The sequence below is a fragment of the Oncorhynchus gorbuscha genome, linkage group LG25, assembly GCF_021184085.1.
Source record: "Oncorhynchus gorbuscha isolate QuinsamMale2020 ecotype Even-year linkage group LG25, OgorEven_v1.0, whole genome shotgun sequence".
NCBI classification, from domain to species: domain Eukaryota; kingdom Metazoa; phylum Chordata; class Actinopteri; order Salmoniformes; family Salmonidae; genus Oncorhynchus; species Oncorhynchus gorbuscha.
In genome coordinates, this window is record NC_060197.1 from 6879536 (window position 1) to 6907498 (window position 27963).

The following is a 27963-nucleotide window of genomic DNA, read 5'->3' on the forward strand; positions in this document are numbered from 1 at the left end:
GAAAGGTATTCCAGCTCTGTGTGTGGATGGTAGGGAGGTAATAAGAAGGCAGCTGGTTGCTTTTCTACTTCTTTGTGTCCCCCCCCCACTACGGGGCATTAACCGAGAACATGTGGGTGTCGTGTTTTGAAACTAGGCGAGATGTGTGTGTGTGTCAGAGTGTGTGATGGAAAGAGGGCTTGAGGGGATGGACAGGGGGTGGGTATGTACTCCTCTAGAGAGCAGCAATGAGATAGGAAGAGACAGTCACAGAGAGAGAGAGAGAGGAGACAGAAAGAAAGAGAGGAGCACGAGCGAGCAGAGAGAGAGAGCAGAGAGAGGGAGGGGGGGAGAGCAAAGAGAGAAAGAGAGAGAGAGAGAGAGAGAGAGCGAGAGAGAGGGGGAGAGCAAAGAGAGAAAGAGAGAGCGAGAGGGGGGGGGGAGAGCAAAGAGAGAAAGAGAGAGGAGAGAGAGGGGGAGAGCAAAGAGAGAAAGAGCACAGAGAGAGCAGAGAGAGAGAGGAGAGAGAGCGAGAGAGGGGGAGAGAGCAAAGAGAGAAAGAGAGAGAGAGAGCAGAGAGAGAGAGAGAGAGATAGAGAGCGAGAGAGAGGGGGAGAGCAAAGAGAGAAAGAGAGAGAGAGAGAGAGAGAGAGGGGGAGCAAAGAGAGAAAGAGAGAGAGAGAGAGCGAGAGAGAGGGGGGGAGCAAAGAGAGAAAGAGAGAGAGAGAGAGAGGAGAGAGAGGGGGAGAGCAAAGAGAGAAGAGAGAGAGAGGGAGAGCAAAGAGAGAGAGAGAGAGCGAGAGAGGGGGAGAGCAAAGAGAGAAAGAGAGAGAGAGAGAGCGAGAGAGAGGGGGGAGCAAAGAGAGAAAGAGAGAGAGAGAGCGAGAGAGAGGGGGAGCAAAGAGAGAGAGAGAGAGAGAGAGCGAGGAGAGGAGGGGGAAGAGCAAAGAGAGAAAGAGAGTGAGAGAGAGAGAGAGTGGGAGCAAAGAGAGAGAGAGCAAAGAGAAAAGAGAGAAAGAGAGAGAGAGAGCAAGAGAGAGGGGTGGAGAGCAAAGAGAGAAAGAGAGAGAGCGAGAGAGAGGGGGAGAGCAAAGAGAGAGAGAGAGAGAGCGAGAGAGAGGGGGAAGAGCAAAGAGAGAGAGAGAGAGCGAGGGGGAGAGCAAAGAGAGAGAGAGAGAGAGGGGGGAGCAAAGAGAGAGAGAGAGAGAGAGGGGGAGAGCAAAGAGAGAGAGAGAGAGAGAGAGAGAAACAGAGAGAGAGCAAAGAGAGAGAGAGCAAAGAGAGAAAGAGAGAGAGAGCGAGCGCAGAGAAAGAGAGCGAGCGCAGAGAGAGAGAGAGAGAGCGAGCGCAGAGAAAGAGAGGGGCACAGCGCTGCAAGGACAGACTGCACTGACAGAGGAGGACACACAGCCCAGCCTGAAGAGAGTCATGTCTACATAACAGGACCATCAGCACACTAATCATTTCTGGACACTGACAGCAACACAGAACACAAATAGATGCCAAGGACTAGCACCTCAAAACAGCCTCACCCTCACAGAGAGGGAGGTCACAGTTTGAAGGTGGAACAGTTTGAAGACGGACACAGTAAAGGTGAAGACATTTGTTCTGGAAGAGACCAACTAAAACAGGAGTAATCAACAGTATCATCTCTCTGCGATCTATAGCTCTTGGAAGTGAAAAGGAGAGACTATACAGTACAGGGCACTGGGCTGTGCTGCTCTGCCTTCAACAGTCATACCCTTCTGTGCTGCTACTGCTGCTTCTGCTGTTCCAAACCAGGCTACATCAGACAGAGGTACGCTGAACTGAGCAGCTCTGCTCTACACTCTAGCTAGCTGTACTGCACTGACTAACGGATTGACTGACTGACCATGAGTGAGTCGAAGAAGGGTGATCTGGCTATCCGGGATAAAGCCATCCTGGGCCAGCAGAGGCGTCTGAAGCAGGCCACCCAGTTCACACACAAAGACTCAGCCGACCTGCTGCCCCTGGATGGGCTCAAGAGACTGGGCACCTCCAAAGATCTGGTGAGTGGCTGTCAATGTCTCATTGGGCTATTCTTATTCTGTTATTGGCGGCACTGTCACTTACATGAGTTGTATCTATTAACGCACACTGTAGCAACATGTTTTGCAAGGAAAAATCTTCTGTTTTCTGTTGTAGAATGTTTTACTACAGTGTGCCCTGCTCTTATTGAACAAGTTCAAATAGTCCCTCCCTGTTACAGTCTTTACCTAATGAATACGACCCTGGTCAGTGGCTGTCTGACTAGTCCCATTAGACTAGTCCCATTAGATCACACTCTATTGCTTGTATTGTGCCACTTTGACTCTTAGTGGTGGTGGCTAATGGTGGCTAAATGGTGGCTAATGGTGGCTAAATGGTGGCTAATGGTGGCTAAATGGTGGCTAATGGTGGCTAATGGTGGCTAAATGGTGGCTAATGGTGGCTAAATGGTGGCTAATGGTGGCTAAATGGTGGCTAATGGTGGCTAAATGGTGGCTAATGGTGGCTAAATGGTGGCTAATGGTGGCTAAATGCATTTTGGATGAGACTTGGCAGATAGAAGATGTTGAAATGAGCTTCCTTGGATAGTTAGTTGAAGAGGCTGTCCTCTGTTTGCCACCAGCTGCTTATCATGGATCTACCGTTCACTGTTATCGCTGCAACATCAACTGCAATTTCCATTATCTGACGAGGTGTTTAGAGAAGACGGTAGGCCATGTAAGAGGCTCAGCACAGTAGATGAGAGGACTGCCTGTCAAACCCCGTCAGAGCACATGGAGCCTCAGAGACACGGTGTGGTTGTCACACGTCTCCTTCCATCAGCACACGAGCTATGAGGCCAGAGGGACAGAACAAACAGAGCGAGGCAAGTTAGATTAAGATTTTGGCGCACACCCACGCAGCCACCCACGCAGCCACCCACGCAGCCACCCACGCAGCCACCCACGCAGCCACATGCTTCTAATCAATGCATGACACAGTGACAGAACACACTGTAAGACAGAGCGACAGTCCCTGTTAGGAAGTGTCCGCCCGTCCCCCAACATCCTCCCACTTCCTGCTCAATCAGTCCTCTCTCTCCCAGTCCTCCTCTATGGACACAAGGGCTTCCTGTGATAATGGCTTCGTAGCCCCACTGTCAACTCCTGACACAGTCTTGATTAGAGGGCTGCCTCCCAAATTCCCAGAACGCACTCCAAGAATGTCCAGAATGACTGGAGTGGAGAGCATCAGAAGTGTGCTGTGTGTGTGTGTGTGTGTGTGTGTGTGTGTGTGTGTGTGTGTGTGTGTGTGTGTGTGTGTGTGTGTGTGTGTGTGTGTGTGTGTGTGTGTGTGTGTGCGCGTGTGCGTGTGCGTGTGCGTGTGTTTACACTGTGTCTGTGTGTGATTACACTGTGTATTTAAAGACAGCTTTCGCAGAAGGCAGCAGCATCTCCACGACGAACTTCCATCTCTCTGAAACCCTCTCACGTTATATCTAAATCTATTTCCCTTTATTCTCAGAGTTGAATTCTCTCACACGAGCATTGTGGGAGGATAACAAGCTGTTATTTATAGGGAAATTAAATATTTGTTGGAGCCTGTCTGGTGCTGTGGATTCTATTCACACTCTTGAGAAAATATGAAATCCCTATGCAGTGAGAGAACCTGAAGGTAACCATCTCCTGTATCCTAAATGCACCCCTATGCCCTATACACATAAGGCTCTGGTTCAAAGTAGTGCACTATATACAGTAGGAAATCAGGTGCTATTTGGGATTCACCCATGATGTCTGACTTGTAAACGAGTGTCTCCATTATTCTGAATACAAACAAGCAAATACTCAGAGGACCATTTGATTACAAGGGTGACAACAAGAGAGGATGATGCCACTGACACACTCAGGCTCTTCAGTGTATATTTACAGTCACATGTATAACTTTAAGGCATTTTGTCACGATGTAATGCAGTCAGAGCTGAATCTTGTCTGCATCACCTTCAACATGCAGACCACATCTGCTGAACGGCAGTATTTAATTCAACGACGCTACCGGGATAAATCCCTCTTATGCTAAAACCAATTATCTGCTCATAGGAAAGAGAAAAGAACTCGCTCTGATTCATACCTCGTTTGCTAGAAACCCCATTCGATGGAGGAAACAGGCCCCAGGGGTTACAGAATGATTTGCATGTCATCTCATGGCCCTGCTTCGCATTGTAATGGCCTCGGAGCCTGGACGGCAGAACGCCAGAGAGGCAGCCATTGTTACAGCGCCCCCGCCGTGCCTCGCTCTCCGTACTGACTGTCAAAAGCAATCACGCTCCGGGTGGAGACATGGCTAAAGTGAATTGTAGAAAAGCAGCAGGAGTGTCCCTAAGGTGCGTGGGGCTACTCTGAGATAAAACAGAAGCCAGCTGATGGGCACCAACAGAGTAGTGATGTCACCTCACAGCTGAATAGACAGGCAGTATGTGTGTATATTTTTTTTATTTAACTTTATTGTCAGTTAAGAACCAATTCTTATTTACAATGACGGCCTAGGAACAGTGGGTTAACTGCCTTGTTCAGGGGCAGAACGACAGATTTGTACCTTGTCAGCTCGAGGATTCGACCTAGCAACCTTTCGGTTACTGATCCCACGCTCTAACCACTAGGCTACCCTGCCGCCCACATGTGTGTGTCTGTCTGTCATTCTGAAATAGTGTTCATATCTCAAGAATGCTTTATTATCAGTCTCATGGGTTCCTTCCCCTATTAAGGAAGGATGAAGACATTTGTCCTCATTATCATTCTCAAGTCATTAAAATATAACTAAACCTGGTGTAAATGCACAAATTGAACCACGCAGGGCTTCTTTAGATGTAGCCTGGTTTGCCCCTCCACTTCAACTGAGCCAGTACATCATTTAACAGTAAAGGGCCAGTTATATAAGAGTGAATGTGTTTTCTCTCTCTCTCTCTCTCTCTCTCTCTCTCTCTCTCTCTCTCTCTCTCTCTCTCTCTCTCTCTCTCTCTCTCTCTCTCTCTCTCTCTCTCTCTCTCTCTCTCTCTCTCTCTCTCTCTCTCTCTCTCTCTCTCTCTCTCTCTCTCTCTCTCTCTCTCTCTCTCTCTCTCTCTCTCTCTCCCTCCCTCCCTCCCTCCCTCCCTCCCTCATTCTAGATCAGAGCCAGGGAGTAGTGATCATGAAAAGGGCAAAGACAACCCACCATTCAATCGCAAGAGCGAGGGAAGGGAAAAGCAGAGTGGAGGAGGGTGGGGACAAGAGGGGAAGTGGTAGACTGTGGCCCCTTTTAGCACAAGTGATATTTATATCAGAAAGCCATGAGTTCTAGAAAAACAGTGAGGAAGAGAGGAAGCAGCATCCCTCTCGCCACTCCTCAGTTATATCCCTCCATCTGCTCTGCCTCCCACTCTTTTTAACTTTGTGTGTGTGAATAAGCTGTGTGTGAGTGTATCTGTGTATCCTCTTTCCTGACAGACCCAGTGAGGCTTGTCTAAATGGGAGGCTCCAGGTGTCTCTATCAGGTCGGAGCCGGGCTGCAGCGTCCACATGCTCCAGTGTGGAGCAGAATGTAGAGCACCTTCCCTTCTCATCACCTCACTGCAGCATGAAGCTCAGAGGAGTGCATTACAGCACCAGGCAAACAAACCCAGCAGGGCATATCCTTCTCCACATCAAGTGGAAGTGTCTGGGCTTGGATTTAATTGGTGGTAATTATCTCATTAAATTGTTTATAACATCCAAGGACGACAACTTTAGACTGAGTTCTCTCCCAGGCGGCGACATGGCACCTTCACTCACTCAATGGGATCCCTTGACATTTCACTAAGAAGTTTGAGATAAGTGCCCTAACTCTGACTGTGGAGGGCCATGGCGAATTGATTCAGGAGACATCTCAGGAAGGTTCTAGTGATTACCATTAGAACCCAGCACTGAGCCAATTAGCCTGGCTGACGAGAGCGGAGGTGAGGACCCTTCTCTCTATCCCTCCACCCTCTCTCTATCTGTTTCTCTCTCTCTTCTCTGCACTCTCTTCACCCTCCCCGCTCTCTCTCATCCACTCTCGCTGCCAGTTGTCAGAAGCTTTGATGGGCAGCAGCGTTAGTTCACCCAGAGCTGGTCCGCGCTCCGCAGGCAGACAGCCGGCTAAAAATACCTGGGTGAAACAGACCGGCACAGAGACCGAGGGGATGGCAGAGGGAGAGATCGAGAGTAGAAAGAGAGAGAGAGACAGAGAGGGGAGGGAGAGAGTGAGATGAGAGAGAGACAGAGAGGGGAGGGAGAGAGAAGAGATGAGAGAGAGAGAGACCAGATGTGTTGCTGGCTACACCCTGATGGTTTGTATGACAGGAAGCCAGCGGCTGGGGACCTTGATCCGAATGGGAAAGCAGGCATTAGCAGAGTCATGTGACTTCAGCCATGACAGAGAGAGGAGCCTGTTGCAGTCAGATAATTAGCCCACACGGCAATTAGGCTCTAATCTCTCAGAGAGTGAGAGAGAGTGAGAGAAGAAAAGAGGAAAGAGGACATGCCATGACAAAAGGGAGGGAGAGAGAGAGAGAAAGAGTGAGCATCATAGTGACCGGTTTGAACTGGAACACTGTGGACATGTTCTGAGGGAGGTCACTGCAGGACACTCAGCAGCAGAATCAGCAGTCTGCAATATGTATTAAGAACACAGAGGAACAGTGTGTGTGTGTGTGTGTGTGTGTGTGTGTGTGTGTGTGTGTGTGTGTGTGTGTGTGTGTGTGTGTGTGTGTGTGTGTGTGTGTGTGTGTGTGTGTGTGTGTGTGTGTGTGTGTGTGTGTGTGTGTGTGTGTGTGTATATGTGTATGTGTGTTTGAGGAGGGCTTGAAAAGATGCTAGATGGAATGCTAGAATATGACAGACAGGAAAGGACAAGGTCATTGATGATTGATATTCTATAAACATCCCAGTTTGTTTTTCCTCTTTACCTATTGTGCCATGTCTCGTGGTTTGACTGGACTGGTTGTCTAACTGGGTCAGTTTGCTTCTGTATCTAGTCAATTCAAATATAACATTTTTTATAAAATAAACAATGGCCATCTAGCCTACGGGGGACAACAGTTGGCCTTCATCAAGAGTGTCATACAGTGTTAACAACAGTCATAGAAATATTATATGTCATGTCAATAAAGTTTTCATTTCAATCTCTTCTCCATACTTTCAGCACCAGAAAGGCTATGGGAAGTATTACTCTCTTTAATTACAGCCAATTGAAGAGAGAATTGATTTCTAGAGACCAACTAGGGGAGGGACAGGAAGGGACAGGAACCTTCACATCCTTTGCACATGTTTAACCCACCATCACAAAACACTATTTAAGACTCACCCAGTCATCATCTCTGTTGGCTGAAATGAATGATGGCTCATCATGATATCAGCCAATATAATCTCATCTGCATGATCGCTGATGGATCCAGACAAAGATTAAGCCTAAAGTCATAGCAGGGACGCCAATTCCAAGTGAACCACTTAGCCAATAAAGACTACCACCCATCAGCATGCATTTACAGCCATAAAGGTTATCCCAGGGGGGATTTAATAGGGATAAGTCCATATTGAGTGTGACAAATCAAATAAAAGCCTTGCATGAGCTATTTGGCAAAACGAGACAGTTTTACATGTACTCATGCTTTTGCCATTTGACGGTTGGCACAAAAGTGATGAACGTGTCCACGGTGACGGCTGAAACCGGATAGATAATCAACGTTCAGTCGCCGCATTCGGTCAATATATTATTTTGAAATCATACTGCTTACTTCAGCACTCTATCTTGTCTCTGAGAATGTCATGGCTAGAAAAGAGGCCAGACAGATGCAACATCAGACATTATTATAATCTTTGTCTCCAAACGGGTTATTTTACAGCCACTTTCATCCCTGTCCCTGGAACCAGACAAAAGACTAAGCACATCCGCCAAAGTGGAGCGCTAGAACAGTGAATTGCATTTGAACTTTATAAAAAGGCCAGGGAACATACTGTATGGCAGTTCACAACCACTGCACACAGGCCGCTTGTTGTGGACAGAGGATCTGCATCCAAACAGTCTGACCTCGCTGTAGCTGCAGGGCAATCGGAACCTACAACAGCCAGCCTCCTCCTCACTCACATGTAGCAGGGGGAATTACATTGGGTACACTGCTGTCAGGTTCAATCTGCTCTGCTCTTTGCCAGTCAGAGAAGAGCACTGAGGAGGGGAAGTATGGGTAATGGAGTTTTTCGATAACTGATTAATAATAATGGGATTTAAAGGAGGGTTTTCCCCTTGGGAGGGGAGGCAGGCAACCAGGCAACTCTCTCTCTCTCTGTCTCCCTCCCTCCCTCGACTAATTAATGCTTGTCAAAGAGAAATATGTTTATTTCTTCATTTTTTAAATCTCCTCCCAAGGACCAAACAAAAACTCCATAAATGTGAAAAAGTAACACACTGGGACGAAGTCAGATAAATCAGCAGTTCCACAGACTGTGTCTGTGTCTGAAATGACACCCTATTGGGATACTATGGGGCTCTGGTCAAAATAGGGAACAGGGAGCCATTTGTGGACACAGCCTGTGACTCTTCCCTCTAGCCTGTGATTCCTCCCTCCAGACTGTGACTCCTCCCTCCAGACAGTGACTCCTCCCTCCAGACTGTGACTCCTCCCTCCAGACTGTGACTCTTCCCTCCAGTCTGTGACTCCTCCCTCCAGACTGTGACTCCTCCCTCCAGACTATGACTCCTCCCTCCAGACTGTGACTCCTCCCTCCAGATTGTGACTCTTCCCTCCAGACTGTGACTCCTCCCTCCAGATAAACCTTTAGTAGTTCGCCCAGGGAAGCCCCTCCATCAGCCAGCCAGCCATTTACCTGGGTTCATTATCCATCTCCCTGTGTGTGTTTCCATACACATGCTGTTCATTACAGCAGGAAGGAGCGGGGGGATACGTGTTGAAGTACCCTTAATCATTGTCGGATTTAGATCATAAATCATCTGATCCTGCAAGCTTTGAGAAATGTAAATGAGAAAACTTGGCTGAAATTACACCTTTTTCTGTGTTGCCTTCGACAACGCTGGTGCTGATGGAAGATAGAAGGCTGAATGGTGGGGGTCAAACGAGAATGACACACAGTACACTGCTGGTTTTCCAATGACATCTTTGATAGAGGGCTGCGGACATCGAGATAAAACCCGTCTCTATGGGTGTTGATAGCAGGGAAGGTGAGTGTGAGGTCAAAGGAACCACATGGGGCTTGATTTGAACGCTTGTCAGATATGACAGAGTCAGAAAACACTGTCCACTTCGCTCCAGGACCAGAAGGGGGTGAGTAAGATTCAGGCCCGGTCCAAGTGACCCTGTTGATTGATGGGGAGTGGTGTGGAGCGGACGTCGAGCTGCTCATTGTGAAAAGACTATTGTGCCGCAGGCTCCTGTGGAGAGGCCTTCTTCACAGCTTGTGTCAGAGCTGACTAACACAGCTCAGCCTAGCAACTACATGATCAGCTAGAACTGAGGCTGGGTTGGGAGGACAATTCTACAGACGGGTAGCTTCTAAAGTACCCAGATCAATTGTGTAATGCCCAAACTAGTTGCTTTGGAACAATACAGAAGGATTTTTACAAGTTCCATGTCCTCTGAGAGTGATGCCCCTCACATCTTACCCAGTCGGTTCCCGTATCCACAAACCTTGGCTGGACTATGAGGTAGCAACAGCAACAATATACTTTTGCCTTCGCACTGGCAGACAACAGTGAAGGAGGGGAGAAATGGAGGCAAAATGGTGGGAGATGTGGGGGGGAATAAAGGGATGACAGGACTGGGAGAGGAATACAGTGTGACCCCTAGGTGACCTCTAGGATGACAGGGTGTGTTACTGAGAGACAGATGTCTACCAGTGTTGTGGAGCAGGAGGAAAGCCATTATAAACACAGTGTATACACACACATACACACATACACACAAACACACGGGAGTGCATGAGAGGACAATATTATAGCCAGGATCTACTGGGATCTCTCTATCCCTCTTATTCTCTCTTTCTCTCTCTCATTCATTGTCTCCCTCTCTCTACCCTCCTATAATTCTCCCCTCTTATCTTCATTCATATTGTAAACAGGCAGAACAAGCTGCAGCTTCCAGCCCCGTGTAGAGAATGGTAAATTCGCCCTGCACGTTGCACAATACAAAACAAGGATGAAATGATGATGAAAACAATACAATCAGCTGAGAAAAGAATGGGACAAAATACCAGCGTGGCATTTATCCTCCTCCTTCCTCTCCGTCTTGCTCCATCTGTTCCTCAGGCTATTGGGTATGATTGCACAATCGCAGTATTTGGACAGTCAACCCTCTGGGGATTTGTGCTCTTCGTATCTGGGTGCAATACAATACAATGAGTACAGGAGTGGGCCCATGTAATACTTCATTTATGTGCAGAGAAAGGATACAAGGTACGAAGGTTTTCTATTAACACGAACATACGGAGGAAATGTAAAATAACATGATTTGTTATAGAACTAATAAAATAACTCTATCAGAGGTGGCATTGTATCACAACATAGTCATGAGGCTGTTTGTGCTGTGATGTCCTGCAGCTGCTCTCAGTAATAGTATCTTTTAGAGGAGGCACTAGACTACAGACTCAAGGCTGTATACACAACGGACACCTGCTCGTCTACTGAAAGGTGCCGAGGAGGTCAAGGGTCACGTCTGTGTGAACTCTCCCCAGACACTTCCGGTGTGACACAGAGCCTTTAGAGAAACTGCAGTCTCCCACAATACCAGCAGCAGAACCCACCTACAGATGTAGGTTCTTCATTTGAGCCTCCTCCCCTAATGCAATTTAGCTGACTTTACAGTAGCCATCACTTAAGAGATTTTGAAATGAATCGTGAATAATGATGAGAAAGTTATAGATGCACAAATATCATACACCCCCCCCCCAAAATGCTGTTATTGTCATTTTTAGCATGTCTTGGGGTATGATATTTGTGAGTCAAACTTTCTCACTCATAATTATTCATGATTCAGTCAGGACTATCCGTAATCATGGTATCATCCACGTTAATGTAGAAAGTGTTTAGAAACATATTCTATTCTTATTTACAATAAAAGTGACTCCAAAATGACGCAATCGTTTATTTTGGGCACAGAATAATCTGAAACGCAACCAAAACAACCAGCAAATGCATCCAACAAGTTTGTAGAGTCACAAGCTTGATGTAATCATCGCGTGCCGGGAATATGGGACAAAATAATCACCTTTTGACTACTTTAATACACATGAGTGAATTATCCCAATACTTTAGGTCCCCTAAAATGGGGGGACTATGTACAAAAAGGGCTGTCATTTCCAAAACGATTCACCCGATATGGATGCAAATATCCTCAAATTAAAGATGACAGTCTGTATTTTAACCTCATAGTCATTGTATCATTTCAAATCCAAAGTGCTGGAGTACAGAGCCAAAACAACAACAAAAAAGCCACTATCCCAATACTTCTGGAGTTCACTATATACAGTATACCCACTGAATGTCTCAGAAAAGTCAGAGCAAGCAAGCTTCTTGTTTTTGTTAACCACATGAACAAGGTCAAATGAATAGGTTATCACACATACGCAGACTTGCTTCTGTGTGCGTGTGAGAGTGTGTGTGTGTGTGAGAGAGAGAGAGCTAAATATGAGAGGGAGAGAGAGAGTGCATATCTGCCTGTTTACAGTGTCAATAAGCCCTATAAACAGAGAAGCTCTTAGCAAAACTGGCCCCTCCAGAGAGTACTTCCTCCCTGATCAATAGAACGCCTACCCACAGAGGTATACAGAGGCCTGATACAATCTATTGTGTGAGCCAGTGTGAGAGCACCGACCAGTCATCACTTTGATGGGCTGACAGGGAGAGTTGGAGCACAGGGTGAAATGAGCCCAGGAGGAGACTGACAGACAGTTCGGCTTGGCTCTGATATGCTCTGATGTTGTGGTCATTACCTGAAACCTTCAACACCTCAACTGAACTCACAATGAGGCCCCAAAGGTGAGATTTGAGACCAGCAACTGTGTGATACAAGCAGAACAACTGTTTTGTAGGCTACATACTGTACAGACATGCACAGTGCAGATAACACAGATTGGATGCGCGCCTACCCACACATAAGCGTGCACACACGCTATTTACAGCTAACGATGTGCCTCTGGCATAGAGAGAATGGATGTTTCCATCCCGTCAGTAGCAGCACCGTTTTTCAGCAGCAGTTATATCTGAAATCACTGACATCCTCCATCCTCAGACACAGATTAAGCCTCGTCCAAGACTAAAAAGCACTTTCAATGGAGATTCTCTAGTGACATCATTTTGAGTCACCCTGCCCCCACCCCAATGGACACTTATCATTGCCACAGTTGTAATGTGTATATATTATTATTTTATTATCGATTTATATTCATTTTTTTTCTCTTTGTCCAGCATTGTTGGAGCTCGGAGGGCAATCATTTCACTGTACCCTGTAATTACATCTTCCAGCCTATACATGTGACTATAAACTCTCTAATCTAATCTAGTTCAGGACTAGGCTTAACCCAGGCTTAACCCAGCCCTAAATGCATAGCTTTTTTCTGACTCCACTGAAAATGGTGTCTGACATCCCTCTACCTGCCCTGTCTCCTGGTTACAGCAGCCCCACAGCATCGTGCAGCGCCGCCTCATGGCAGGAAACATCACACAGCTGCGGGGCGAGGCCCGCGTGGGGAGACCCTCGCCCCTGGTCGACAGCAAGGAGGGGGGCGCCGGCGACGCAGAGGAGAAGAGCGAGAGCACGGCTGACGACTCCACGGAGGAGAGCGAGAGGAGCCTAGAGACGAGGTCGGACGAGGAGGAGGACAGCAGCGAGGCCGGGGGGAAGACAAGCAGCACGGCGGGGAACGATAAAACAGAGGAGGGGAGGAAGGAGAGGCCTCTCACTACCCTGCTGGTCCAGTGCAAGGTACGCTTGAACACCCATCCTTCCTTCATTGCTGCGTCATGTTTTTTTTATTCACCTAAATGAAATCTCAAATACCATTCAGTTCCACTCCATATGAAGATAAAAGAGGAGTGAAAGGGGGAGATAAAGGGATAGGAGGAGAGAGAAGCACTCAGAGAGACCACAGTGACTCATCATTTATCCAGATGATTTATTCCCTCATTGTATTCCACTGAGCCCGGTCTCGTTAATTCTAAATGGCTTTGATTCTAGGGTTTGTAGAGTCCCCATATCGACCCTCTGCACCCCTCAGACACTCTCGTCACACTCTGTCTGTGGCTAAATGAAGAGCTAATGTAACATACTGTAACAGTGACTCCTCCGCATGCAGGATCAGCAACAGACTCATAATGAAGTCAACACACAGCTGAAGAACCCATCATACTAACATCATAAGATAATCATACGAACAACATTGGTAGAATCAATCTATAGGCAAGAGGGGAAGACAAACCAGCAATGCAAATGCATTGAGTTCACTGGTAGCATCATTCTTTTCAGTGAATGAATAGCAGTCATTAAGATGTTATTAGTGAACATGAGCAAACGTACCATCCCAAGTCATTTCTGACTCAGTATGTTCAGGCTATATTATCTCTGCAGACAACCCACTGACAACCCACCTACTGCAACGTAATAATTGGACTAACTTTAAAACACCATACTGCACCCACCCACAAGTAATGATTGTCTGGAACACAGGCTCAGACTGATGAAACAACACCTACATACACGAGACTAACCAGGCATCAACTCCACAGAGAGGTACGGAGATATACCCCCAAATAAAGGAGTTTGACCTTGGGGAGTGGGCGGGCGGGCGGCAGAGACTACTGTGTTCTTTCCCTCCTCCAGATCACCTCACCTGAGTCACTCTATAGAACAAGGATGACTGCCACACAAAAAAAAAAAAAAAACACCCACTCAGTTGCATCATTTCTGGCTGTCATCTCAAGGTAGTGTTGTGTAGCATTTTAACTGACTGGCTTTCTGAATCATACCTGCCTGAAGCAGGTTCCAATAAATCAATGTGGTTTGGGATAGATGTTGATGAACTCATACACATACAGTGCCTTCAGAAAGTATTCATTCTTGACTTATTCCACATTTTGTTGTTAAAGTCAGAATTCAAAATGGATTAACTACAATAAAAAAGAAATTGCACCCATTTACACACAATACCGCATAATGACAAAGTGACATTTTGGGGGGAAATGTACACCTTAGTCAAATACATTTAAACTCAGTTTTTCACAATTTCTGACATTTAATTATAGTAAAAATTCCCTGTCTTAGGTCAGTTAGGATCACCACTTTATTTTAAGAATGTGAAATGTCAGAATAATAGTAAAAACAATTATTTATTCCATCTTTTATTTCTTTCATCACATTCCCAGTGGGTCAGAAGTTTACATACACTCAATTAGTATTTGGTAGCAATGCCTTTAAATTGTTTATCTTGGGTCAAAAGTTTCGGGTAGCCTTCCACAAGCTTCCCACAATAAGTTGGGTGAATTTTGGCCCATTCCTCCTGACAGAGTTGGTGTAACTGAGTCAGGCTTGTAGGTCTCCTTGCTCGCACACGCTTTTTCAGTTCTGCCCACAAATTTTCTATAGGATTGAGGTCAGGGCTTTGTGATGGCCACTCAAATACCTTGACGTTGTTTTCCTTAAGCCAATTTGCCACAACTTTGGAAGTGTGCTTCGGGTCATTGTCCACTTGGATGACCCATTTGCGACCAAGCTTTAACTTCCTGACTGATGTCTTGAGATGTTGCTTCAATATATCTACATCATTTTCCTGCATCATGATGCCATCTATTTTGTGAGGTGCACCAGTCCCTTCTGCAGCAAAGCACCCCCACAACATGACCGCGCTTCATGGTTGGGATGGTGTTCTTCAGCTTGCAAGCATCCCCCTTCTTTCTACAAACATAACGATGGTCATTATGGCCAAACATTTCTATTTTTGTTTCATCAGACCAGAGGACATTTCTCCAAAAAGTACGATCTTTGTCCCCGTGTGCAGTTGCAAACCGTAGTCTGGCTTTTTTATGGCGGTTTTGTAACAGTGGCTTCTTCCTTGCTGAGCGGCCTTTCAGGTTATGTCGACATAGGACTCGTTTTACTGTGGATATAGATACTTTTGTACCGGTTTCCTCCAGCATCTTCACAAGGTCCTTTGCTGTTGTTCTGGGATTGATTTGCACTTTTTGGACCAAAGTACGTTCATCTCTAGGAGACAGAACGCGTCTCCTTCCTGAGCGGTATGACGGCTGCGTGTTCCCATGGTGTTTATACTTGCGTACTATTGTTTGTACAGATGAACGTGGTACCTTCAGGCGTTTGAAAATTGCTCCCAAGGATGAACAAGACTTGTGGAGGTCTATAATTCTTTTTCTGAGGTCTTGGCTGATTTCTTTTGATTTTCCCATGATGTCAAGCAAAGAGGCACTGCGTTTGAAGGTAGGCCTTGAAATACATCCACAGGTACACCTCCAATTGACTCAAATGGTATAAGAAGCTTCTAAAGCCATGACATTATTCTCTGGAATTTTCCAAGCTGTTTAAATGCACAGTCAACTTAGTGAATGTAAACTTCTGACCCACTGGAAATGTGACACAGTGAAGTATACTTGAAATAATATGTCTGTAAACAATTGTTGGAAAATGTACTTGTGTCATGCACAAAGTAGATGTCCTAACCGACTTGCCAAAACTATAGTTTTTTACCAATAAATTTGTGGAGTGGTTGAAAAACGAGTTTTAATGACTCAAACCTAAGTGTATGTAAACTTCCAACTTCAACTGTATGTCTATCAGCTTTGCACATCTGGATTTGGGTATTTGGGTATGCAGATTTTCCCAAGGTCTGTTAAGTTAAATGGGGAGCAGCAGTGAACAGCAATCTTCAGGTCTTTTCACAGACTTTCAATGGGATTCAAGTATGGGCTTTGGCTGGGCCACTCAAGGACTTTCCCATTCTTGTTCTGAAGCCATTCCAGCGTTGCTTTGGATCCATGCTTGGGGTCATTGTCCTGTTGGAACGTAAATCTTAACCCCAGTCTAAGGTCATTTGCACTATGAGCCAGCTTCTCATCAAGGATTTGCCTGCTGTCATGTACCCTTTTCTTAGGAGTGGCTTCCGCTTAGCCACTCCCATGAAGCGTAGATTGGTAAAGTGCTGTAGAGACTGTTATCCTTCTGGCAGGTTTTCCCTTCTCAGTCAAGGGAACTATGTAATTCTGTCAGAGTGGTCATTGGGTTCTTGGCCGAGTATGGGTAGTTCCATATTTTTTTCAGTTTCCCAATGCTGGAGACTCCTGTGCTCTTGGAAACGTTGAACACTTTATAAGTTCCTCATATTTATATCACAGAGGTCTACAGACATTTCCTTGGACTGCATGTTATAGTTTATGCTCTAACATGCACTGTCAACTGTGGGACCTTACTGTACATAGACAGGTGTGTTTCTTTCTATATCATGTCCAAACAATTGAATTGGCCACAGGTGGACTTCATCAAGGATAATACAAGGAAATTGGATGCACCTGAGCTCAATTTGGAGTGTCATAGCAAAGTGTAAACACATACCAGTCAAAAGTTTGGACACACCGTCTCATTCATGGCCTTTTCTGTATTTTTACTATTTTATACATTGTAGAATAATAGTGAAGACATCACAACTATGAAGCAACACATGTGGAATCATGAAGTAAACACTATTAAACACTAGTAAAAACTATTAAACAATTCAAAACATATTTTGTATTTTAGATTCTTCAAAGCAGCCACCCTTTGCCTCGATGATAACTGTGCAAAGCTTTCTTAATTTGTGCCCTTGAAAACCAAACCCAGAATCAAACTGAAAACACATTTGAAACCCTTAGACATGCCTCCTCGTCCTTCATTTCAAAATGTTAAGTATCAAAGAAAATGTCAACAAAGTTGAATTTCATAGTGGTTTTATTAACACCATCATTTGCCAAGTGCAAGATGAATTATGATATGCTGAGATAAATTCATAAAGTGCCATATGAAAAGAGAGTTATACAAGGGACAATAAAAACATTCATAAATCATTATCCGTAGGCATTAGATAAACAAGTATGAAGAGAGCTGTACAAGGCAAGATATAAAAAAACAAGAATTATGCAAATATAAAATCAGGTAAATGTGCATATGAAGGTGAACTGTGACAGACAAAAACACCAATCAAGAGTTATGCTTAGATAATAAGGAAGAGCCGACAGAGCTTTACAAGACACAAAATATATGAACCATTTAAAAACAGAGAAGTATAAGACACCACATAGATGAACATATTTGGAGCACAGGGTTAGTCTGCCTGACTGGAAGTCATCTACTATCCTTGGCAGCATGTGTGTGAAATAGAATGTCTTTAGTTTAGGAATAAGATCAGCACAGAACTTCACATCAAAAGGCACATCAATAACAACCTGCTCGGATGGAGCCCAGACAAGCAGTTTGCATCCGTACGAGTATTCAAAGATAAATACACAACTCAGAGGACTAAAGGTCAAGAGGGAATTAATTATCAATGGAAATAGTTGTTTTTCTGTAATGGGGAACTGAAGATTAATGGGTCAGGGACACGGGAGGAATTTCAGTCTGGGACTCATAGCTCATGGCTCATGGCATGTTCTCATTGGTCCGAATTGTCTAAACATTGAGCCTGAAACAGGATATTTGTTATTTGGCCATTGGCCCAGTTTTATTGCAAGACATTCTAATTGGTCAACCACGGGCTAGGGTTGGGTTATAAACTCCATCCAGTCTCTTTGTTCAGAGGAGAAACATTGAGGACAGGGAAGAATAAACATCTACCATCTACTTTCAACTATGATTTGTTCTCTTTAAATAAATATATTTTTCCCCTGATTTGCTGTGGGGTCTGTGTTATTGAAGAATTAACATCAACTGCTAGCACATCTCTCCAGTCCTGTGCAGAACATGCCCATTTGCACCTGCATGTAGTACCCACGTTCTCCATTAGGTTGAGTAACCCCATGCACCAGCTTCACATCGGTGAGTTTGCCAGAGAACATTTCAGTCAGAGACTCACACTTCTTAATCAGAAGGGGACATTTGATTTCTAATAGTTCCTGAGAGTTTAAACACTCCATCTGGGCTTGCAGAAAAAAAACATGGCTCCTTGACACTCACTATTGTGCCTCCACTCTCCAGACTAAACCCTCAGCTCTCCATCCATGTGTAGGCCACCTGCTCGTTCTCTTTGCTATATGTGGTTGCGGAACCCGAGGGAAGAGATTCTCCCGCACAACGAAGTCGGGATTTGTTGTGGTGCGCACAGGAACCTTCTTTGCCGAGCTAGCAGTGATCCAAAGCTAACGCGCGTCATACAATGCATGGGAGGCACTCTGTGCTTTAGGGACCTCCTCCAAGCTGGCACATTTACACTCCTCCTTTACACTCCTCCAGCTTAACATAGATGTCATAATATGACAAGCATTTCTGACACTGCATGTTGATGCCATGTTCACCATAAGGCTGTTGTAGCTGTGTGGCTGCTGCTGGAACCTAATGACTGTTTGGTTAAGCTTTGATGCACTTGTGTAGAAAGCTCCACACTGGAACATTGGCTCCTTTCAAACGTTTAAGTGCGTTGTGGGACTGACATGCAGGAGGTGGAGGTGGAGGTGGAGGTGGAGAAGCGGCTGTGGTGCTGTCAGAGAACTCGTCACTTGGTTTGTGACGTTTGAAACAGATCTCGCTCAACCTTTTTGGAGCGAAATTCCGCTGCGTCCCCCGAGTTCCACTGGTATTGCTCATCTGTACAGGACACCCCTGTCAATCCTCCATACACAGCATTCTGCACCTTCAACAAAACACTACTGTTAGAATAGTCAATTACAGTACAGAACACTAGCTTACATGGTGTTCACAGCTGACTAGTTTACACAGTCTCCTTTTAACTAGTAGATTTAGGTTATGCTGGTAATGTTCTATTTGATTGTAAAACTCACCTTGATTCTGTACCTACCTCATTGCCATTTGAGATTAGACTGATATACTTACACAATGAGCCATTACTGTAATAGTTAACGTTATCAGTTCTGGTCAGTGATATGGTATCACCCCAATTAATTAGCTAGCTAAGTAACTAGCTAACGTCAAACATATCATTCATAGAAAGGGTTATTAGGTTGTTAGGTCCTAATCCAGGCACTTGTCATTTCCCGTCTGGATTACTGCAACTCGCTGTTGGCTGGGCTCCCTGCCTGTGCCATTAAACCCCTATAACTCATCCAGAACGCCGCAGCCCGTCTAGTGTTCAACCTTCCCAAGTTCTCTCACATCACCCCGCTCCTCCGCTCTCTCCACTGGCTTCCAGTTGAAGCTCGCATCCGCTACAAGACCATGGTGCTTGCCTACGGAGCTGTGAGGGGAACGGCACCTCAGTACCTCCAGGCTCTGATCAGGCCCTACACCCAAATAAGGGCACTGCGTTCATCCACCTCTGGCCTGCTCGCCTCCCTACCACTGAGGAAGTACAGTTCCCGCTCAGCCCAGTCAAAACTGTTCGCTGCTCTGGCTCCCCAATGGTGGAACAAACTCCCTCACGACGCCAGGACAGCGGAGTCAATCACCACCTTCCGGAGACACCTGAAACCCCACCTCTTTAAGGAATACCTAGGATAGGATAAAGTAATCCTTCTCACCCCCCTTAAAATATTTAGATGCACTATTGTAAAGTGGCTGTTCCACTGGATGTCATAAGGTGAATGCACCAATTTGTAAGTCGCTCTGGATAAGAGCGTCTGCTAAATGACTTAAATGTAAAATGTAAATGTTATGATAAACAAAAAGCCAGCGAGCTAACTACCTTCCATAGTATTGCAGCTGCATGACTGCAAGACTTCCCCTGCCCTGCAACACAAGAACACCCTGCAGTCTCCACCTTACCGACAGATGATACAAGGATCCAGGCAGAATGATGGTGTGTTTTGCTCTGACTGGGCTGGACATCTGCTTTGAGGAACACCAGGTTGTCATCCTCAAGACAGTGAATAAGCACCCGTCCAACTTTTCCTCTGCGGAGGTATTGATATGCCTCTGCGGAGGTATTGATATGCCTGTGCGGAGGTATTGATATGCCTGTGCGGAGGTATTGATATGCCTCTGCGGAGGTATTGATATGCCTGTGCGGAGGTATTGATATGCCTGTGCGGAGGTATTGATATGCCTCTGCGGAGGTATTGATATGCCTCTGCGGAGGTATTGATATGCCTCTGCGGAGGTATTGATATGCCTCTGCGGAGGTATTGATATGCCTCTGCGGAGGTATTGATATGCCTCTGTGCTTGTATAGCTCCTCACCTCTGACTCATCCACACCGAGAAACGAGACAAAATATGTCTTCATAGGTGATATGTGGCCATTTTTTCCCTTGAATAATCTGTGGATGTGGCACAGACTTGCCATTAGACTTTGAAAGGTTTTTCTTGGTATGATCCCACGACATTTTGAGCTAGCTAGCTAACGATCACAAAATGGCAAGAACGCCACAACGAAAGTCCTCCACAAAACAGAACGTTCGGACATTGTTTTGTTTCCGGGTTCTTAAATAAGGTGAATACTTAAGCAATAAGGCCCGACGGGGTGTGGTATATGGCCAAAATAACACGGCTAAGGGCTGTTCTTATGCACGATGCAACGTGGAGTGCCTGGACAAATCCCTTAGCCGTGGTATATTGGCCATATATCACAAACCCCAGAGGGTTCATTAATTGCTTATGGTTCATTGAACAAGCATGGGAAACAGCGTTTTAAACCGTTTACATTGAAGATCTGTGAAGTTATTTGGATTTTTACGAATGATCTTTGAAAGACAGGGTCCTGAAAAAGGGACGTTTCTTTTTGTGCTGAGTTTATATCCTCAATTTACGTCACAAATAGTACGGTTTGTCTGAGTATGCGAACACAGCTACTGTGTATGTGTTTGAAGTAAGTGGTTCGCCAGGGAACATTCCATTGGGCTCAGCTTATCTTTGTTCAATTCTGTTTTTAAAAGCGGTTACACGCTCCATATTTACCCATTAATTCCGGAGCCATTTTTAAACTTCACAGAAGGGAAGGAATTCTTCACCACTCAGGCAGAAACAAAAACGTAAGTTCGCAGGCCTGCTGAGAAGCCTGGCCGTGAGAAGCCTGCCGGGATTAAGAGGGAAAGCTCAACTATCACCATTTTGTGTGTCGGGGACTACATTTTTACATTCAGCCTCAGCAATGGGATTTGATGTCCTAGTGGACTTTAATCTAGGGGGTAAAAAACACCCTAAAGCCAAGTCGATGTATGTACTGTGATACATAGTCATAATATGGCAGGAAAAAGACAAGTGAAAACATGCTTTTCTCAGGATGTTTTATCCATCCATACATCTAGGATCCATGTATCCACCCATCCAACCCTTATACATCCTTCCATCCATCTACCAATCGAACCATTCATTCAAAACATGGTGGATGTTAGAGAAGGCTTGAGATGAGGTACACTGGCTCAGAAACCACAAGGTAGTACTGCTGACCTAGCAAGGACACAGAGGTTATGTCACTGGGTTGTGTTAACTCGTGTTCAGGGAAGCATATCATTATGTGTCCACTCGGTGTCTTTCCCTCTCCATCGAGAGGGGGCGGGTGTGACATCTTGTTCCGTTCTCACTCACACAGATCCACCATATGCTGTGAAGTGTGAACATGTTTTAAATCCTCCCTCCAGAGTTGCGTGTTTTCAGCAACATTGCCTGTTCTGCATTCCACTCGCAGAAGGATGATATGCTAACTGACTTGCCTAGTTAAAAAAGGTTACATTTAAATGCAATATTCTAATAAGAGCCTTGAGATTTACAACAGAAACTTCATTATAGAACATTTTACATTTATGGGTTTAAGTGCCTTGCTCAAGGACACATCGGCAGATTTGTCACCTAGTCGGCTCGGGGGAATCAAACCGGGGCTCTTTCGGTTACTGGTCCATTGCTCTTACCACTAGGCTACATGCCACCAGGCCTCTGCAGTCATTAGAATCTGCCGCAATGTCTGCTTCCCCTTTACCGTGAATCACAGCATTGTGACATGAAGTGCCCTACGACAGAACCACTGGGAGATGTGGAGGAGGATAAAGGACCACCACCCTGGCTGTTAGCAGCTCTACTGGGTGAACACACACACACACACACACACACACACACACACACACACACACACACACACACACACACACACACACACACACACACACACACACACACACACACACACACACACACACACACACACACACACACACACACACACACACACACAGGATGACAGGGAGTGAGACAGATAGGATGCTTTAGGCACCCAGGAGAAGACAGCCCTGCTGAAACACAGGATCCTCACTTCAGAAGTATTGTTGTGTTGTTTACTGTTCTGGCTCAGAAGACAACATCATGTTGTTCTTGTACAGAAGATGTTGCCCTTGAGCATAATGGTTTTGGACGAGCACTATTCTCAAAACAGGAACTGACCGGTTCGCTGATTAGTTGAAGAATATTCCACAGGCTCTGCTGATTGGGCTAATATTTCACTGTCTAGTAATGTATTCAGGATTATAAAAGCATGAACAGGCCTCAGATAAGATCTCTCAAATCTTTTTCAGAAAACAAACACAGTCATTGGCTCTAATGGTTGAACTAATAGTCAACACATCCACTGGAGTGAGACGAATGATTTCATAGGTGTTTTTTTTTTAAACAGTCATGGTTGGTTTGGTATTATCTCTTACCATGAGGCAGAATAGCCAAAGTCCTGCAACATCAGCACAGGCTTCATGGTCTAATAGTCTCTGACTCAGACAGAGGATCAATACAAACGTGATTGCGTATAAACAACTATGCCAAACCTAGAAAACACCTAGTCTTAAACACTACCTGTAATTGGTTGGGAAATGTGGCTTAATAATGGACTACTAGCACAAATTTGACCAAAACTTGAGTCGATAAGCCTTTAATTCAGACTTTATATCGTAGTTTGGCAGTTGTTTTCAACAGCAGAGCTGTTGGGACCCATATGATGAGAAGCCTTTTGTAATCAAACAGATATATTTCCCTATAGCTGCAGGATAAATATACGCGTTCCTGTCTGCTGTTCTCTCATTTGTGGGAGTATAAGTGTGTTGACTATACACTTATACTATCAGTTAACACTGTAGTTGTTCTGCTGTGTTTCCACAGTGCTGCGACACTGAGGTGAAGGCTTCCATCAACACCGGGAGTCAACACAACCGCATCTCCAGCTCCTGCTGCAGGAGGCTTGGGTGAGAGGCCTTATTCTCCCTCGCTATCTCTCTTTCTCCTTCGACCTCTACCACACCCATCACATAACACTCCTGGGTCCAGGTTTGCCAACTAGCACCGAAATACAGAGCGCCAACAAACACATTTGAGTTCCACAGGCACTCACACAACCACAACCAACATCAGACTGCATCAGCATCAACAAACTGGCCTGTGAGAGACAGAACAGAGTAGCGTCCTAATAACCTCTACCATGGCCGTGTTTTGTGTTGCCAGATTGGTTCCCACCCAGGAAGGTCCACCCTGTGAGCAGGCAGAGGGCCAGGGCTCTGTGAGGGGCCTGCAGCTGCAGCTGGGCAGACAGAGTGTCCAGTGCTCTGCCCACGTCACCGGTAAGGAAGGGGAGACCACACATTACGTCACATAAACATTTAAAGCAGCATTGCAGCCAGTTGTAATGACTGTCAATGAAGCAAGAGAGAGTCCACTCATACAGGGTAGGAATACAGGTGTTATGGCAGTGTCAATGAAACACTTTCGTTTTTCTCTCTCCGTAAACATACATTCTGTTCAGCATTATCTGGACCGAAGGCGTGGCAAACAACATTGAATCGAATAAAACCCCTTGGTAACCCCCCCCCCCCCCCCCCCAACAAATCAGTGCCTAGGTACAAAGCTGTGTTTCAGACAGTAACATTAACAGATGGTAATAGATTTGCTTACTGGCTGTGTTATTTCTGAATGCTTGCTCTAAAAAGGCAGCGGTCTTAAAAGGTGTTGGAGATGTGCTTTGCAGCCAAAGTGTATGTGACAGCGTGTGTGTGTGTGAGAGAGAGAGTGAGTGTGTACTCAGTATGCAGCATGTGCTCCTGACCTTTCCTATTCAGCAGCCAGGGACAAATCACAAAGACAAGCAGAGAGAGACTAATACCTTAATGGTTGAACACACACACACACACACACACACACACACACACACACACACACACACACACACACACACACACACACACACACACACACACACACACACACACACACACACACACACACACACACACACACACACACACACACACACACACAATGCAGATGGGAGAATGGAGATGTGCTGATGATTCCTGTTAGTTTTGAGCTCATTTATGCAGTGTTAATTAATCAGTCAGCGAGAGACACGGCAGGTTAGAAATTCACTGTTTCTTATTCTGCTCCCCTCTCTCATCTTTATCTCTCTCTTCCTCTCTTTGTCTCTCCTTCTCTCTCCTCTTTATCTCTCTTCCTCTCTTTGTCTCTCCTCTATCTCCCCACAGAGGATGAGGTTTTTGAGCTGTGCCTGGGTCTTCAGACTCTGCAAGAACTCAAAGTAAGTCCTCATTAGTGTCGCAAATGTGTAAATGCTGTGTTTGATCTGCCATCCTACGTCTTATTTACACACTTTATTTGAATATTTATGAAATGCAAATTGTAGCACTTATTTGTTTTTCCTTTCGCCTCCAACCCCTTTCCATGCGTGGAACGGATGTGGGTGGGGCCAGGTCTACATAAGGGTGCTAATTTAAAAAAAAACTTTTTAAACCTCTGACGAAGGCCGTGAGGCCGATACGTAGGCTTATTAAAGACCAGTGATACTATCAAGAGCAGCGTGCGGTTTCCTTTTTCATTCATCTTGCTCAACTGTTGCCACGCACCTGCAAAATGTTTGCTCAGATGTGCGAGTGCCTTTTGGTATTTTGAATCTGCCGTCCTCCCTAAATCTCCCCCAACTTGAACTTCACAGATAACGAAAACTGCTGCTAAAAATAATCATAGGGAAAAAGGAGGCAGACATTGAGCTGTAGCGATTAGACTACGCAGAGACCTTAGTAACACATTGAAGATGCCGGTTCCTATCAGAACACATCAAGCAATGCCAGGTTAAGACAGAGACGGAGACAGACAGGTTTGTGTTATGTTATCTGAGGGTTACGGCTGCACTGCTGGCGCTTCCTGGTGAGGACAGGGCTGCAGGTGAAAGCAGACAGATAAGACCGACTTCAGATCAGCACATCTCCCCGAGGAGGTTTAAAATGCTGCCCTTTCCCCAGGATATCCCAGGAAATGGCAACACAATGTGACAGTCAACAAACAGAACAGAAGGGGAAATTACATGAACAGAATTCTGTCGTAGAGGGTCTGAGAGGGAAAGTAGAATTAGGCACGAGACTAATTGCGGCCATTTCTCACAGAGAATCTAATTAGACTTTAAGGGTGCACTGCAAACCAGATCTATGATTACGCAAAAGCACCCCCGGAGGATCTGCGATACCGGAGACAATTTTCCTTCCAAGTGCACCCAGTCTCAGTATTCTGCTCCCTCGGCAAAACTCAAGATGGAAACTTTAACTCAATTTAAATCATAGCTGAAAAGTTTTCAAAATACTCCTTAAATAGACCGGTGGCTTGGAAAAAAGGGTGAATCCTAATTTAATTATCACGTATGCCTGCAAGGAAAGATGGAGTTAAAGTTAAAGACAACTGTTAGAACAGAGACAAAATGTTCAGTTTAGTCCCTGGGCCGTTCTGGTTACCTGGAAGTAAAACACAAAGCTCAGTGGAGTCTGTTAGGCCCAATGGAAAGCAGAGAGCTAGACTCAAGTGCATCTCAGAGCCATTGTGTGAATTGTGATCACATATGCATGCGCACTGGGGCATACTCAATGTTGTGCCCCTCAAGAGAACCATTTGGATGGAAAAGTACATAACTGAAAAAAGTACAGTGTCTCCCTTTAATGTCACCATGTGCAGACCGATTGAACTGCTATTTGGAGCAGACGAGGCGACCTTTCCGAGGATATTGGTTTACATAACATTATTAACCCTCTGTTGTCTAAAATGGCACTTTGTTGGATGATGGCAGTTCTGCAAACGAATGGCGTTTCCATGGCACTGCACTCTATCTGTAGTAGAGTTGATGTTAAACCATGTTCTGACCCTATAGTCGGTCACGGTCACCCATCTGACGTCTCCCTTATCCATCCTTTATCTCCAGTGCTGTGTGGACCTGAGCAGTAGAGTCCTAACGCTCCAGGGCTCAGGGGAGGAGCTGCCTTTCCTGGAGCCGCCATTGGTCAGCCAGTGCCATCACCAAGACAGCAATGAGAACCTGTGACGCTGGCGTGTCACAACCTCCCAGCCGTCCCACGCCCTCCTCTGATTGGCTGGCGCTGAAAAAACATAATGCGGTCCGGGTCGGGACTGTCCAATCAGTGTCTCGCACTGCCAGGAACATGGTTGACCACTCCAATTCTCTTCAGTTTACACCATTGTGTTTGTTTCTGTGGAATTAAGACATTACCATGATGTTACCCCTGTAGTGAATCAGACTAGTTTATGGAGCAGATGGAGCTCAATGATTGGGACAATTCTATGTAACAATCTTCATAATTATGTACTTAATCAAGGTGTTTTTTTATCTGCCAGACAGTGCATCATTGTTCAATGCACTCATGGAAAAAAGGAATCCAAAAGGGTTCTTTGACTGTCCCCTTAGGAGAACTCTTTCTGGTTCCAGGTGGAACTATTTTGGGTTCCATGTAGAATCCTCTTTGTAAAAAGTTCTACATTGATCTCAAAAAAGAAAAGAAAAACTGGAACCAAAAGGTTTCTACCTGGAACCAAAAAGGGTTCTTCAAAAAGTTATCCTATGGGAACAGCCGAAGAACCCTTTTAGGTTCTAGATAGCACCTTTTATTCCCTAAGAGTGTACTGAAACATACGGAGGAGTCAGACGATGATTATCATTTGAAATGAACATAGTGATTTGGAGGTATAAAATCATTTACATTGATCATCAATTAAATGCCCAAACTGTTTAAAATCAAAATCAGTTCAGCCTAGAGGAAAAAAAATTGTATCTCCCTCACATCCCTTTACAGAAAGATCGTCTTCTAGATGTCCTCTCACACATGCTCAAGAGAAACGGTGAACAAAAAACAGGTCTTATGAAACCTTTGAATCTGCCTGTTTAAAAAATCTAATTGAGAGTCAGGACAGACCGGGAATTCTGGAAGAGATGTGAGGAGACTACTGCTACTCCTGAACTAACTGCCTTCAGCCAAGTGAAGACTCTCTCTCATTTATTTTCCCAAATGAAGAGTGCTCCTAAGAATGTCACGATGACCCACATCAAAACTAGTTCTCAATAATTCCACTTAAAATGTTAAGAGTCCTGGAGCTCGTTGTGCGTGTCAGACGGACAGCACAGCAAAAAGATCCAAACATTCCAGAATTCCGCATGATTTTTTGTAGAAGTCTGCTTTTGTATATGTCTGGATGTTAGTGTTCCTGTGAGAGTGTGTCAGTGTGTGTGACTTGGAGATGTGCGAGTGTGTGTACGTACTGGTAGATGTGCACTGTGTGTGTGTGTGTGGGTGTGTGGGATGCATGTCAATCGAGGGGCTTTTCTGTTTTGATATGGTTAGTGGCTAGTGTTTCACATGGGAAAGAAAAAGGGATGAGTTCTATTTACTTCTCCTTCTCCTACTCCTCCCAGCTGCTCCTACTCCTCCCAGCTCCTCCTCCTCCTCCCAGCTCCTCCTACTCCTCCTCCCATCTCCTACTACTCCCAGCTCCTCCTCCTCCTCCTCTCAGCTCCTCCTACTCCTCCTCCCATCT

At 45.3% G+C, this 27963-nt stretch overlaps 2 protein-coding genes across 3 annotated transcripts in view; one reads left to right on the forward strand and one right to left on the reverse strand.

Moving 5' to 3' along the window:
• The first annotated feature begins 1309 nt into the window (after positions 1–1309).
• LOC124014106 (nuclear receptor-interacting protein 2-like) lies at positions 1310–27947 on the forward strand. The gene is made up of 6 exons (XM_046328818.1): positions 1310–2009; positions 12641–12949; positions 23248–23330; positions 23587–23702; positions 24621–24673; positions 26339–27947. Exons 1-6 carry the CDS (start codon positions 1854–1856, stop codon positions 26456–26458), a joined length of 837 nt encoding a protein of 278 aa, XP_046184774.1. The 5' UTR covers positions 1310–1853; the 3' UTR covers positions 26459–27947.
• The window catches only part of LOC124014107 (KICSTOR complex protein ITFG2-like), a 39228-nt gene continuing 28201 nt past the window's right edge, over positions 16937–27963 (reverse strand). Inside the window, exon 9 of one of the 2 annotated variants that reach the window (XM_046328820.1) lies at positions 16937–18842. In XM_046328820.1, coding sequence (XP_046184776.1) covers positions 18799–18842 — 44 coding nt within the window. In that variant the 3' untranslated portion in view covers positions 16937–18798. Of the gene's footprint in view, positions 18849–27963 lie in introns of both variants that reach the window. The other variant, XM_046328819.1, reaches the window with a different exon arrangement.